The sequence below is a fragment of the Hippocampus guttulatus genome, chromosome 11, assembly GCF_054856545.1.
Source record: "Hippocampus guttulatus isolate MCC_2025c chromosome 11, RoL_Hgut_1.0, whole genome shotgun sequence".
Taxonomy (NCBI): Eukaryota; Metazoa; Chordata; class Actinopteri; order Syngnathiformes; family Syngnathidae; genus Hippocampus; species Hippocampus guttulatus.
In genome coordinates this window covers 12,906,693-12,921,270 of record NC_141271.1, presented here as the reverse complement: position 1 = coordinate 12,921,270, position 14,578 = coordinate 12,906,693, and the positions used below count along the sequence as shown (strand labels likewise).

Sequence of the window (14,578 nt, the reverse complement as noted above, 5' to 3'; positions counted from 1 at the left end):
GGTTGTGTTACAACAAACTTTACACCACAGGTGTCAAACTCAAGGCCCGGGGGGACAGATCCAGCCCACCACATCATTTTATGTGGCGTAACTCAAATGTGGCCTTCGACAAAAATGAGTTTGACACCCCTGCTTTACACTGAGCTATTTTGAACAAGCCAGACTAACATCCAGCCACCCAATTTCAACACGGTCTATCCTGAACATGGGGGTGCTGGACCCTTTTCAGCACACTTTGGGCGAAAGGGGGATGACACCCTGAAGTGGTCGCCAGTCAGTCGCCCAGACTAACATACATTGTGAATTATCATTGAGGTGTTTTGTTCCAATACAGTACATCGATTATTGCACACTTACTTTATCATTGGCAAAATATTATGACGGGGGCGGCCCGGTAGCCCAGTGGTTAGCACGTCAACCTCACAGTACAGAGGTCGTGGGTTCGATCCAGGCTCCGGCCCCCCTGTGTGGAGTTTGCATGTTCTCCCCGGCCCTGCGTGGGTTTTCTCTGGGTACTCCGGTTTCCTCCCATTTTCCCAAAATATGCATGGCAGGCTGATTGAACACTCTAAATTGTCTCTAGGTGTGAGTGTGGGCGCGGATGGTTGTTCGTCTCTGTGTGCCCTGCGATTGGCTGGCAACCGGTTCAGGGTGTGCCCCGCCTACTGCCCGAAGACAGCTGGGATAGGCTCCAGCACCCCCAACGACCCTTGTGAGGATAAAGCGGCATGCATGGATGGATGGAAAATATTATGACATGCTATTCGATACAAACATGGGCTTTGCTGCCGATCACAAGCCCGGTGGGGGTCCCGGAATGCTCAGGCACACCTGGACACATCTGAGAGTGATCTCACAGGGGGAAATGCTCCATTTCACTCTGCTTGTGTTTGCTAATAGCTTCCAGTATCACGGATCATCATGGTAATGACTGCACACACATACACATGAGCCGCTTGTACACACATAGAAACAATTATACCCTTTAAACCATGAGCGACTAATTAGACCTTTGACACAGAGAGGCCACAAGAACAATTTCAATGGAACGCCGGAATGTAATGTCGGCGTAATTTGGAGTAAACGCCCCGGCGACAGTGAGCTGTCACGCGCTCCCGTCAATGACGGCATAGGCGGGCCCGTGCGTGAAGGTCTCCAAAACACACTGGATGGTTTTCATTGACCGGGTCAATGGAATGTTCCAAGGTTAGCGCTCTTTTCATCTTTCCACATGAACATTCTGTTCACCTTTTGGGGCATGACATCCACCATTGGAGTCTCTCTCTCTTTCTCAGGATTTTTCCACCATATGCGTCCATGCGCTGGTATTCCAGAGTGCGTGCACCTGCTGGTCATTACTGAGTACAGTGACTGTGTGTGTACTGTTGCCAAAGTGTGATTAAAAGCAGCCCATTCGAAAATCGATGCGACCGTATTGTCCGCTGCCCTCTGTTTTGGCCTTGAGCGGCCGACAACAGCAATGTGCTGGGAGCGGACGGGCGATGGTTTTTCAGTTAACAGTACCTTTGCAACATAACAACTCACTTAACCCACTCAAGTGGCACAATACAACTGTTGGAGCGATATGCTGGAGTAGAATAACAATATGAATATTCAGGACTAGTGACGACCACCTTTTCTCAAATACCGACCTCACAAGATACAAATTTCCAAGCCCCGTAAAAGCTTTTTTTCATTTACCTTTGTACAGGTTCTTGGGGAGCTGGCAGGTATGGCCACAGCCATTGGAGCAGCATTTCTTGACGGTCGAGCACTCTCCGTCCTCCTCGCAGCTTTCCACGCAGGCCGCTGCAAAGCCGCTGGCCTTCTCTGGGGCAGGACAGTCGCCCTGCTTCACGCCCTCGATGGACTTCAGGAACTCGCAACTGGTGAGGCACTCGTAGTGCTTCTTGGGAAAGAGTGGCTGTGGAGGAGGAGGAGGAGGAAAAAACAAGTCAGGGATCCTCATGTTTGCATTAAATCTCTCTGGAGTGATGAGGAAACAACTTTCATTCAGCCCTTCACGCAAAACATAGAAAAGTTTAAAAAAAAAATTGAAAATGACTTCAAAGCCTGTTTTTATTCATTACCTTATTTTTCATGCCATTTGGTGAAATATTAATGAATGGGATTCTTTTTATAACAAATGGTTTATTGTATTCGTGTTTATTTGATACATTTAGTACTACTGTAGTAGGTTCAGACCGGGTGCGTTCGAAAAAAAGTTGGAGTCGAAGCGCTGGTGGCGAATGTAAATTTGGCATGGTTTCTACTTTCTGGACCTGGATTTCCCATCCCTGCATCATGCCAGTTTATTTCTTACCCTGAGTTGTGCGTGTGACTGCTGTAACATTAGTCAGCGTGGAAAAATGATTCCTGCGAAGTTCGGAGGCCGAGATTTGACGTCGATTTATTTTGTAATCCAATTATGCGAGTTATTAGATTAAATGTAACAGCTCTACCTCAGGCAATTCCTTACTCTGCTTTTAAATGTGCTCAATCAGGCAGCACAACTACTGTGTACATGTAACGACATACCTCGCATAGATCCTGGCACTGGTTTTCCTTGAGGTCCCAGGATTCCTTGCAGGGCTCCAGGCACTGTAAAAAAAATCAAATAAAGAAGTGAGAGAACAGGTGTCAGCGACATCAAAGATGTTTGATTCCCAAAGGCCACACACGCCTTCTTTTTGCTACAGATGCCCCGCATACCTTGAAGAGACATAAATAATCTCTATCATAAAGCAAACACTGCCAAGGTAGGTCTATTATGCGCAGAAAGACACGCCCTGTCTCTTGTAATCTAGTGCTGTTTGGATTCTTGTTGATGTAGCCTCTGACAGATTCCTCCTTCATGCCTTAACAGCACGAGACCCCCACTACCCAAACCGCAAACTGTCTGAGCTTCATACTCTTCACTCTGCCTCTTCACCTGCTCCTCATTTTCATGTCCAGGCCTGATTTTGTCCATCTGGCACCAGTAGCAAACTCCTCCCCTTTACCAGCGGCTTCATAAACAACACGCTTTGCCTTCAAGTTCTTGGGATTCCCACATGGAACGCATTGACTAAACATTTGGCACAGGTGCAGGATCAAATCGGTGTGGCACCAAGCCATTTTGACGAACATGATGGGCTGATAATGAAGAATTTGCCTGAAAAGCATTTAATACATCAGCTCACTCCCAATGACTCAAATTCAATAAGAGTGATTGTACCCAATAGAAACTGACAGATGCAGCCTTAAGGGAGGGTGTTCATTCGTGACCGAGATAGATGGCGGGGAGAAGGAGAGGGGAGGTGGGGGGTTCAGGGTCTCTTGTGCTGAGGCTGCTGTGAAATCACACAAAGCAATGCCAGACTGCATCTGCGAAGCAACCAGCGCGGCCCAAAACCGCAGCGACCGCAGCCAAAGCCACTCAGTGCGCACATGCCTCATCTTAGCATCTTAGCAATGTGACACTGGGACATAGCTGCACACATTCTTGATGCGTGACACCCCGATCATTTTGCATAGGGTGGAAACATGCATGCTTTGTTAAAGAAAAACCCTTGCATTTTTTCCGACTTTTTTTTTTTTTTTTTGGTCGCTGTTGGATGAAGTCAGAACGACGATTTTCCATCTTTGGGCATAGGATCACATCGGTGACACGATTGTGAAAGCGTAGTCCGCAATGCCCGGAGGTGTGAAGTTTAACACGCTCCCCCCATCCCACCCTCCCACCCCCACCCTGTGGCACTGAAAGCGACTGCCATGACGACAAAAATGTTATTACAACAGACACTGGCTGCCAAGGCCAACTAATTATCGGGATTCCTCTGTGCCGTCTGAAAGCTGGAGGTCCTTTCAAATCTATACGACTGTTGTTGTGACAAAGCGCGGGCAGTAGACCACGTTCCTGGCAATGTCACTCAAGCTGAAAAAAATATATATGGATTGAACACTTTGCCCCATTTCAAAAGAGATTATTCATCCCTAGAAGTTTGAGAGGGATCTGTTGTGACTAGTAGAGCGCTGAAAAGGAACTTTGATGGCAAACTATCATGTTTTAAAAGCATCCAGGAGAACTGCCAGGTGTAGAGCAGCGTGGGATAACGGAACAGGCCCAAATCTATTTGACGGCGACTACTTGCAATCACAAGATGAATATAATACTTGTAACACTGAACATGGTCTCATTCAGCGCTGATTTCAAACTTTCTGGGATTCCGCTTGAACGAGAGCACCTCCACATTGAGATTTCAAATTTCATCCCGAGGTGGCCGCAGCTCATATTTAAGAGCCTTTAATTCGGTCAGTAGGCGTCTCTGTTGTTTATTCTGCCATTCCCAGTGAAAAGTTTATTTGCTTTTCGTGGAGTTGCGCAGCGTGGGCGTATGATGAAACATAAATCTGGCTTGTGGAGTAACGTGGTGCGAGCCCACGCCTGTCAGCTCTCGGATCAACTCGACACCATCTTCTCTGTGGGCCAGGTGGTGGGTGTTTCACAGATGCTTTTTCAGGGAAGTTTTTTTTTTGTTTTCGATCAGCGGCCTCGTGATAATATTGGTATACGGTCCTTTAAAATGATGTCATCCGTGCTGTGTGACTCAAAAGGACCAATGACAAGGGGAGTTACGACCTTGTGGAAGCTCCAGAGTCAACTGCTCTCTTGCCGCAAACATTTCAACATGACTTCAGCTGCTGCCTCCAAGAATTCCTCTCCACCCAAGGGTGCCGTATCATCTACTATCGATGATAAACGATGAGCTCATAACACCAAATCCCCGTCCTCGGGGATCGGAAGGGAGTCAGCGATGGCTGCATCTAAAGGACACTCTGCTGGTAAGGCGTCCACATGCTAAAGCCCAGCAAATCCCTCCAACAAATCACTGAACACACGCAAGTAAGCCCAAGGATCAGGCTCATTTTACTCATTGAAAGGTCTTGTGTGCGCCGGGCTCAATGCATTCCTTTGCCTTTTTTCTTTGGGATGAATCTCCTTCTGGATTCTCACAATCACATCCATACAAGTGAAAATAGATTCATCATTACCGCGACATGCTTGCGTGCCAAGCGGCATGAATTAGCGCCGGATATTGCAACAGAAGCTTTTTTTTTCCCCTGATGTCTCCTTTCAATCCTCAGTGCAAAAGGGTTCCAATGAAAGAACATATAATAGAACTCCACTGAAGATGAACAAGCCTAATTAGACTCGGCACCACACTGTACACGTCATTCAGGCCAATTCGGTATGCCGTTTGGTAAGGAAATGTGATGAAGGGTGACAAAAGGGTTGGATTGATGACAAATAATTGAATCGTCAACTTTACTGGAGTAAAATTGTATGGGTTCATCCTGATTAGAATGCAGACATCAACCAAAGCCAAATAATCGTATTCAGCACAAAACGGAACGCCTTCCCATACGTCCTACATGAGACACTATTAACTCATTCAGTACCAGCCAATTCTGGACCAAGTCTGAAAAGTTCACTCCCTCCCTTCACTCCCAAAGACGTTTAAAAACGTCTTTGGGAGTGAATGAGTTAAATTTTCATTCAGATTTAACATTATGAATTTATAATGCAGTTCACAGTTCTAAAAGTTTGGGTTTGATCTTGGTCTCTGGCCTTCCTGTACATTTTGTGGGTTTTCTTGAAAATCCAGAGATTACAGTCATTGAAGGCTCTCAATTGTTCCTATGTGTGAATGTTATTTTTATTTTTATTTTTTTTGTTGAAACGTGGCTTGAGATTTGCTGGTGACCTATCCATGAGCGTACACTGCCACTTGCGGGAAAGACTCCATCTCACCTGCGACCCAAATAAGCACAGGCCATTATCCAAGGTCAATTTTGAATGCCTACGTCAATGTAAACGAATTAAATGTACAACAATTGTACATTTGCGATCACGAGGCGGCTAAACGTTTAGCATAAGAGAGACATCGGCTCACCCCGCAGGTGCGCTTCAACCTGCCACATCTGTCAGCCAGAACCCCACCCCACCACCGTCACACCTCGCCCATGCACCCCGCAAAAGGCCGACATTTCAGGAGGGGAGGATCGCATCTCGACGACAGATGTCCCGCCAAAGCATAATACAAAAGGCTGCGTTTGGTTACAAAAGGTGCTGTCATCAATCAAGTGCCCGATCGCTATTTACACAGTGTGATGTGAAGTCTAATCCATGGCAACAGCGACAACAAGTTCGGGAAAGTGCCATGACATTAGTTGCCGCAAGCTCTGCACACCCTTTAAAAGCATTTGCGCTCACACCTTTTTTTAATGTTAAGAGGCGGGCAATTGATTGATCTGCGTTTACTGTACTAACAAGATTAAGTAAACTTTATACTTCAACCGCACAGGCTGTGACAAAACTCATGAAAGACTTGTGCGCCTAAATGTTGGGAAATGAAACAACGGAGAATCACACTAGACATTTCAGGGTTAATTTCCCACGATGCACCGGGTGACCTCCCATGGCACACTAATGTGGTTGTGAATCACTGGTGGATGCAGTGGAATTGGGTGGCCACCTCGAGCAAATCACCCGCTCCTCAAATACCCCCCGAGGAATGCATTTCATTATCCAACAAGATTATGTGTGAACAAATTTGGCCCCTAAAAATAAATAAATAAGAACGAAACACTGCGTCTGCGAAGTAATCAGGCGCTGGGGGTTGTTTCTGTGCACTTCAGCAGTTAAAAGCCTTGACAAAAGCATGTGTGTTGTTGCGTGGCTGATTTCCCCTTTGTCCTCTTATCGGCCTCTCCCCACCAGTGACACACTCTGCATGGTTAAGTAGGAATTTCCATAGTCGTCTTTCAATCCTCATTTCACGCTGTAATAAAATGTTGTGGTGGTGGTTGAGAGGGCAGCGGGGGTGTTGATGAGAGAGTGAGACTGAATGGTCACCGATGCCGCAGCCCATCCTCACTTTGTCAAGGCAGACTGAAAGGAGACTGTGGAGGAGGAAAACAAGTGGTGTGCGCTAATTGTTGCGCGAGGAACTCACACGTTAGTCACACAGACAAGAATTCAGACTCAATAGTACATTCAAGTGTTGATCTTAAACAGTCTAGATGGCTCCAGGCAATAGCAAGGCACTGAAGATAGACAGAAGCAATATTTTGTGACTTACAGTGGTTTAAAACTAGACCAGAGGCAAGACTTTATAGAGCAGGGGTGTCACACTCATTTTTCGTAGTTATGGTTTCCCTCAGAAGGCCATTATGACTGTGAAACCATATAAACGCATGATCGCCGTTTCACATATACGGTACTCAACAAAAAAATGTCTGTAATATCTCACATCTTAGTGTTGTGAAAAGTGAAGACACTTTGCAAGAAATATTAAGTCGACGCACATGACTTGCCATCGCGGGCCGTGTAAAATGATGTCGCGGGGCGGACCTGGCCCCTGGGCCTTGAGTTTGACACCTGATTCCAGCGACTATCCCCTTGTGTTACAATTTCTACAATGTTTGTAGATTTTTGCATAATGTCATCTTTAAATCAAAGACAAAGCATAAAAATTGTGTGATATGAAATATTCCAATTCATGTTTTATATATATATACTGTATGTATATATATATGTTTTGGTCATAGCACAGTCCCGCTTTTCTTGTCCGTAGAGGGCAAAAAATACAAAGAAAAAAATAAGAACTATATGTGGATGTATAGCGCTGATGCCACTCAACATTTTGAGTGGTTGAAAGTAAAAAATATTCAGTAATAATTTAGGGTAATACTTTTGAGATTTTTGTAAAAATTGTATGTTGCGTTATTTACATTATTTACATCGACTGCAGCACAGGGTTTTAAACAAGATGAGCAAAAATTAGCCACATGCTACTTCACCGTAACCAAAGCAAAAAAAAACAAAAAACATCAGTACTGCATCACATACTGTCGAGCAGCATGCTTGTGAAGATCCAGGATGAGGTGCAATAGAAGAGTGTGAGATATTTTTTTTTCTCATAATTTCCCAGAATAGCTGCCATTGCAGTCTGCTTGCATTGGGGCCAAGTTGGACAATGACACATAGCAGATGAAGCTGGTTAACCCCAAAAAAAATTTTTTAAAAGCTTACTGTTTCTGGCAGTCGCAATGTAATGCACACTCCCTACAAAGGAGCAGCACCTCAATGTTTCACTGTCCACTGCATTACTACAATTTTTGAGTGCCATTCTGGGTGTGGTTTATATTGCAGTTTGACCAATCCCATTATTGACCTATTGAGACTGAATCCACAGCGCCTCTGCTTTGCTCAACGCCCACTGAACTCTTCATGGTTCGGTAACATCAGCTGACATTTCCAAGGTGTCTTTGCCAAGGTCACGCCCCCTCGGATAGTGTCGTGTCCCTCCGTGTTGATCACAAAAATTGCAAATCTCACCTTGAATCCGACGGAGTTAGGGTCTATTTTCCACTGCCCTCGCACTTTTCATACTCCCTGCTGCCCACCTCCACTTATTCCTCCCATCAACTGACCCATCCAGGAGTCGGTGGCCTGCAGACACGTTTTTTTTACTCGCTCCTCACTGTATTTCTTTTTTTATTTGGCTGTCACTGAGACGCTACATCCCTTTCCCCCCCCCCCCCACCCCAACCATTCAATCACCCTCTCAGGCCACGTCCGCTCTAATCCAGTTTTGAAACTCATCTTTCTTCCCCGGTTTCATCCTTCCATCTGCATTAAGCTCGTGTCGAGAAAATTAATGTTTCCAAGCGTCTCTCCAGAAAACGATACATTTGACAACCGCAGGCTTGTGTTGCTTTTGCGGGCACAATTTCGATCATGTGATATATCTTTCAGAGCCACAGCCAAGGTCTTTTCCCTCGCCAGCTGCAGTATCTTTTTTTTTTTTTGACCCTATGGCAAGTCACACTCGCCAAGGATATGTTACACACATGTTCTGGTGTCACTCACTGAAAAAAGTTGTTCACAGTCAATGGAAAAATCTTCACGACCGATGACATGTTTTGCAGCATTGTGTTACCATTTTGGCAGTAGTCGTGAGTACAGCCAATTATGCGGCGGTTATACAGTATTTTGCCTTTGTTAGCACTTTTCTCCCCCTAAATAAACGTTTGCCTTGTTCTAACAATACAAGCAAAATAATCATGCCAAGAGTGAACGAATGTTAAAGTGAATTAGAGAGGGAATTAGTTATGTTTCAGCAGTACAGCTGCAGTCTCAGCCTGCCAGTCACTTGTTCCATTTCTCGCCGAGAGAAGCCACACTCGGTGGTTTTGCTGTTTCTCTTTCACACTCGACAGGCCGCACGGCGCACTTCAAGCCGCCTTTTACAAGAGTCACTCTCCATTTCCAACTGAAACGTCAAGACTCTTGTTTTTTGTTGCACCAAAAGCTCGCTCGGGGCGAACCGGATCGAAAGGTATCGAGCGGCGAGTGTGCTTCAAGACGTGAGTGAGCGGAGCGCGAAACAGCATGCAAACGGAGGTGTTCCCGTGCTGTCTCTCTGGAGTGCCGTAAAGTTTCAAAGGAGCGTTATAGGAGAACGAGTAAATCAGCGAGGCGAAATAGCCGTGCTATAACGTCGAGACACCATTTCCTCCGCCTTACGTGATGATCAAAGTCCACGAGATAGCAGGGCTTTTTCGGTCGGCACAGGTGTGCGCGCGTGTGCGTGCACAGCCAGCGTTAAAGATCACGTAGGCTAAAAATTATTTACATGCTTCAGATGTTACTTTGCAACGTGATATGCAAAAGGCTTACTTGTTTCGAAAGGAAAATAGGCTTTCCAGCTGTGGACACTTCATTAGGTACACTCAACATCCAATACAAGGCTGTATCGGAAAAAAAAGATTTGCCTCCTATCCGATCTGCTTTATCCTCACAAGGGTCGCAAGGCATCCTGGAGCCTATCCAAGCTGACTTCGGGCAATAGGTGGGGGACACCCTGAACTGTTTGCCAACCAATTGCAGGTTGTACATTGCGACGAACAACCATTCATGCTCAAACTTACACCTGAGGACAATTTAGAGCGTTCAATCAGCCTTCCATGCATGTTTTTGGAATGTGGGAGGAAACCGGAGTACCCGGAGAAAACCCACACAGGCACGCGGAGAGCATGCAAATTCACAGGAAGGCCGGGATCGAACCCACGACCTCTGCACTGTGAGGTCGACGTGCTAACCACTGGACCACCGGGTCGCCGCCACCTTTCCATTCAATATCGATACTTTTGCTCATGTGGAGCATAACCCTGTCGTAAACTGAATAGCCCAAATTGTGGTTGTTATCTGCAACGAGAAGAACCTTCAGACAGATGCTTTTTGCCCAGTATAGCTATGTTATTAAAGACTAAAATGTTCAGGTTCAGATGTCCAGATTATATGGAAATAAATCCAGAACAGATCCCAATCATGTAGCAATATCCTGAAGGTCCCTCCGACATCTAAAATGAAGCGTTCTTTATCGCTCAGAAGCAACACAAGGTGTCGATAACAAGGTTTAATAAATGAATTCACACAGAGGCCGCTTCCAATTTCCTCTTGATGATTAATGGCAGTTGCTCCAAATTGCCGAGTGAATTACTGGGTGATTCGGGGAATGTTTGCAGTAAACTTTGCCGGTGTTATAATTTTTGCAATGTTTACAAAACACGGTCGCTTGCTCAAAAATGTCTAGCTCTTCAAAAGGTTGTGTTTTGCTGGGTGGTGTTTACCAGTGTTGCTGTAGATACGATTTGGAGCGTGACTTTAATTGCGCCCGCGGCACTGGAATGTGTTTGTTGTCATTCTTCTCCTGAATGAATCACCTTTTGGGGAGCCTCAACATGCTAAAAAAACTCATCAATATTTGGAAGCGTGTAAATCCTGGTGTATGTATTTTACTTTGAAGAACAAGACCACCTCCCACCTCCCAAAAAACGAACTTATTAGCATAGCTTTTATTTTCTGTGCTCTCTAATGTGGGCGGAGCATGACGTCCAAGTTTGATGATAATGCCAAGGCTTTTTTTTTTCCAATAAAATAGACCCTAACACAAGTTTTGGGTGAATATTATAACATGATGGACGAAAGTTTCTAGGATGCAAACCTAAAACTGAACAGGAAGACAGCCAGTTTGGTTTGCAGCAGCCATTTTGGGCAACCTCCCGAAATACACTGTGATACATTTTTGTTCCCTGGGCAGTCTAATGTTGGTCGAGCATAACGTCAGAGTTCCGAGGATTTGGGAAGTTTCAGAAAATTAATAATAAGATAAATTAAGAAATATTGTGAAAAAAAAATAACTTTCACTGTTGGATACCACATTTGATGGATGTATCTGTCATAAAAGTTGAATGAAAAAGTCTCAAGGATTCATGCCCAGAACTGAACATTTAGTCATCCATTTCATCCATTTTTGAAGCAGCCAATTGGTTCACTTTTAAAGTTTGTACTTTGATAAACTCCGACTGGTGAAGTTGCCGAAATGAGCCCCGATCGAAAGCGGTTAACGTAAACAAATTGGCAACGCTAAATTTCCTTCTCTCTCAAATCTGGGCGAGCATGGCATCAAAATATGATCGGCATTTTGAGAATTTGCCTCCCAAAAAACAGAGGTTGCGAGGGCTCGTTCGTCGCTTCTTTCATTTTCAATTGAAATGCCGGGGCACAGACAACAAAGAGGCTGAGACAAGTGTGGAAGAGAAGAAGAGGAGGGGCAGCCCATGAATTATACATTCGGCCTACAATCAGAGGTGTCTGCCTTATTTATGAGCAAGAAAGCCCACACAGCTCGGCCCCAGTTCCGCTTTGTCCGCCACTTAATACTTCACCGCTCTGAAGTTTCACCCGCACACCTCCTGGTCGACTCCTCTTACTGCCATCTCATGTTGTTATCGTCAGTTGGGCGACAAGAGCCCACGTCCAGTGGCCGTAACAAGAGGCCGGCTTATCGCCTCGCTCCAAGCTCAGTTTACGTTTCATGACAATTAGACTCAACAGGACGGATCCATCCCGTGAGGTCAGATGGCTGATAAGGAGGCCACTGGGTCTTTGGCATGGGAACGCCAAAGCCTGTTCTGCGCTGCTCGTGGGGAGGGCCGTGTCAGATCTGCCCAAGACGCGTGATTTACGCTCTCGAAAAGATTGCGATGATAGATGCATGGGAGCGAGAGATGAAAACGATCACGTGGAACACTTCCTACAAGCCCGGAGCCATTTATTGCAACTGTCAAAAGCGTAGATAATGAACTGGCTCCATCCACACGGAGGACCAAATAAATGCATCACTGTCATGGCAGCCACTGAGGATTGAGCAGATGGCAAACAAGATAGACCGAATGCGCATAACAGCTATTACGCCAGGCGGAACTGAGCACGGGAGGAAAAGTAGAGCAGCTTCCATTCTTATCGCAAGACTTTTGACAAGAATTTGGCGTGGATGTGAAGCGGCCATTCACGCAGAAGAGAGTTCGTTTGATTCAAGGTCATTGGTGCAGAACCTGGATCTGTTCTACTGCAATCATGATGGGATTGTGGTCACACCAGTTCAGTTTTTAGAGATAGGGATGGGCACAATAATCGGTTAAATTGATCGCGAAGCATTCTGCTTGATTGTGTGAGGCATAATGGGGTGCAGTATTTGGCTGCAACCAGAAGAGGCACTGTTTAGTCACTCTCCACTCATTTCCGGTCGCAAGAAGTCCACCATGAAAGCAGCTATACTATAGCTGCTATAGGAAGCTGGGCTACAACTTTTTTGCTTGCCTATGGCAAAGGGACAAGAGTTCAGAACATCAAGACTGAATTTTCCCATGTTGAATTCATTTTTTTCCCCTCACAATCAGGGACATCTGGTCTAATTTTTCCGTATTGTTTTGTGTTTTTTGTTATTGTAAAGTGTCCTTGGGTGTCTTGAAAGGCGCTTATAAATAAAATGTATTATTATTATTATTATAATTTGATAGTCATGGAAAATTTATAAGATCACCCTTGTCTCCTCTGTTGTTTATTTATATTGCCTAGTACAAGTAAAGGTACATTTATTTCGCTAAATGTAATGATGACAACAACAAAAAAGAGCTCAGATTATCCATCCATCCATTTTCCAATCCGCTTTATCCTCACAAGGGTCGCCGGGGTGCTGGAGTCTATCTCAGCTGTCTTCAGGCAGTAGGCGGGGGACACCCTGAACCGGTTGCCAGCCAATCGCAGGACACACAGAGACGAACAAACATTTGCGCTCACACCTAGGGACAACTTAGTGTGTTCAATCAGCCTGCCATGCATGTTTTTGGAATGTGGGAGGAAACCGGAGTACCCGGAGAAAACCCACGCCCGGGGGAGAACATGAAAACTCCACAGAGGGAGGCCAGAGCTGGGATTGAACCCGGTACCTCTGCACTGTGAGGTCGGCGCACTAACCACTAGAGCACCGCGGCCACCTAGCTCAGAGAGTTTAATTTTAAGATCTAACCAAAATCACCTAAATTGTTACATCCAACGCTATGGTATTATACTGCCCAAAACAAGAGTTTTTTTGGCATCTTTTGTTTCCATTAGTCACATTGTACAAAAACAAGGTGCTCTAATGTTTTTTTCCATGGAGGTATACGGGGACCTGTGATTTACTGGCGACCTCTCTAGGGTGTTGTCTGCCCTTTAACACCAAGTCAGCTGGGAGAGGTGCCAGCTCCCTGTGACCCTGAACAGCATAAGCGGGATAGCAAATGGATGGATGGAAATCTTATTTTATATAAAACTTTATAGCGTGGGAACGTTTCCTGGCAAAATGCTTCATTTCCCCGGAGATCTTCAGTACAATTGGAAGTCCAGATAAATTGGAATGTGGTGTCACGCATAAAAACAGAGACGTACAAATCATGCTGGTTAGAAACACAACCCGCCGTGGCGTCCCCTGATGGGAAAAGTCAAAACAGACAAACTGTCATCCAGTCCTCCATCATTTGAAACGAAAGGAGGCCCGAGGCTTTCGGTCTGGGCAACGGCATGTAAAGAAGACATGCAACGCTATTGGAAGTAGGGAAGGATGGGAGGGGGGGGTGGGGGTCGTCTAATCCCACGCTGCAGACACATTCCATCACTATCTCCATTTGTTTATTCACGTCGAAGAAACACTTCGAATCCACTAATCCTGCTTGTCCTCCCGAGATGGGCTCCTGGCAGAAGTGGCAGCTCAGATTGTCAGGATCATTGTCAGAGCGGTTCAATGCATTCCACTTGCTCAAAAAGTTGAGAAGGTTTCATCTGAAGCGCAGATAATGGGGCCTCATTTGAGCATTTCTGTCACAAATGACGAACAACAACAAAAAGAAATAACTGACGCCTCCCTTGAAAATGTTTTGCCAATCTTCAAAGTTCAAACTGCAAGCATAGCACAAACAATGATCTCCTAAACAGTTTCATTTCATTTGAAACATGACCTTTGAAAAGAAATGATTTACAGATCATTTCATTTGGAAAAAGATATATACTGCACATCGGCATGTGTATGCACATGTGGCCAAGACAACCCAGGCTAAGTTTGGGTTCCTCCCAGACATACAAAGTTTGTCTTCCAAGATGTAAGGCTCCAAAATACTTCCTTGACACCAGTTACTGAGCTATATCGCC

At 45.3% G+C, this 14,578-nt stretch overlaps 1 protein-coding gene across 1 annotated transcript in view; it reads right to left on the bottom strand.

Annotated features, from left to right (window-relative positions):
* anos1 (anosmin 1) overlaps positions 1-14,578 on the bottom strand; it is a 61,473-nt gene that overhangs the window by 26,895 nt on the left and 20,000 nt on the right. The window contains exons 3-4 of the mRNA XM_086124367.1: positions 2,539-2,601; positions 1,702-1,924 (exon numbers count right to left, since the gene is read on the bottom strand). Coding sequence (XP_085980493.1) covers positions 1,702-1,924; positions 2,539-2,601 — 286 coding nt within the window. The remainder of the gene's footprint in view (positions 1-1,701; positions 1,925-2,538; positions 2,602-14,578) is intronic.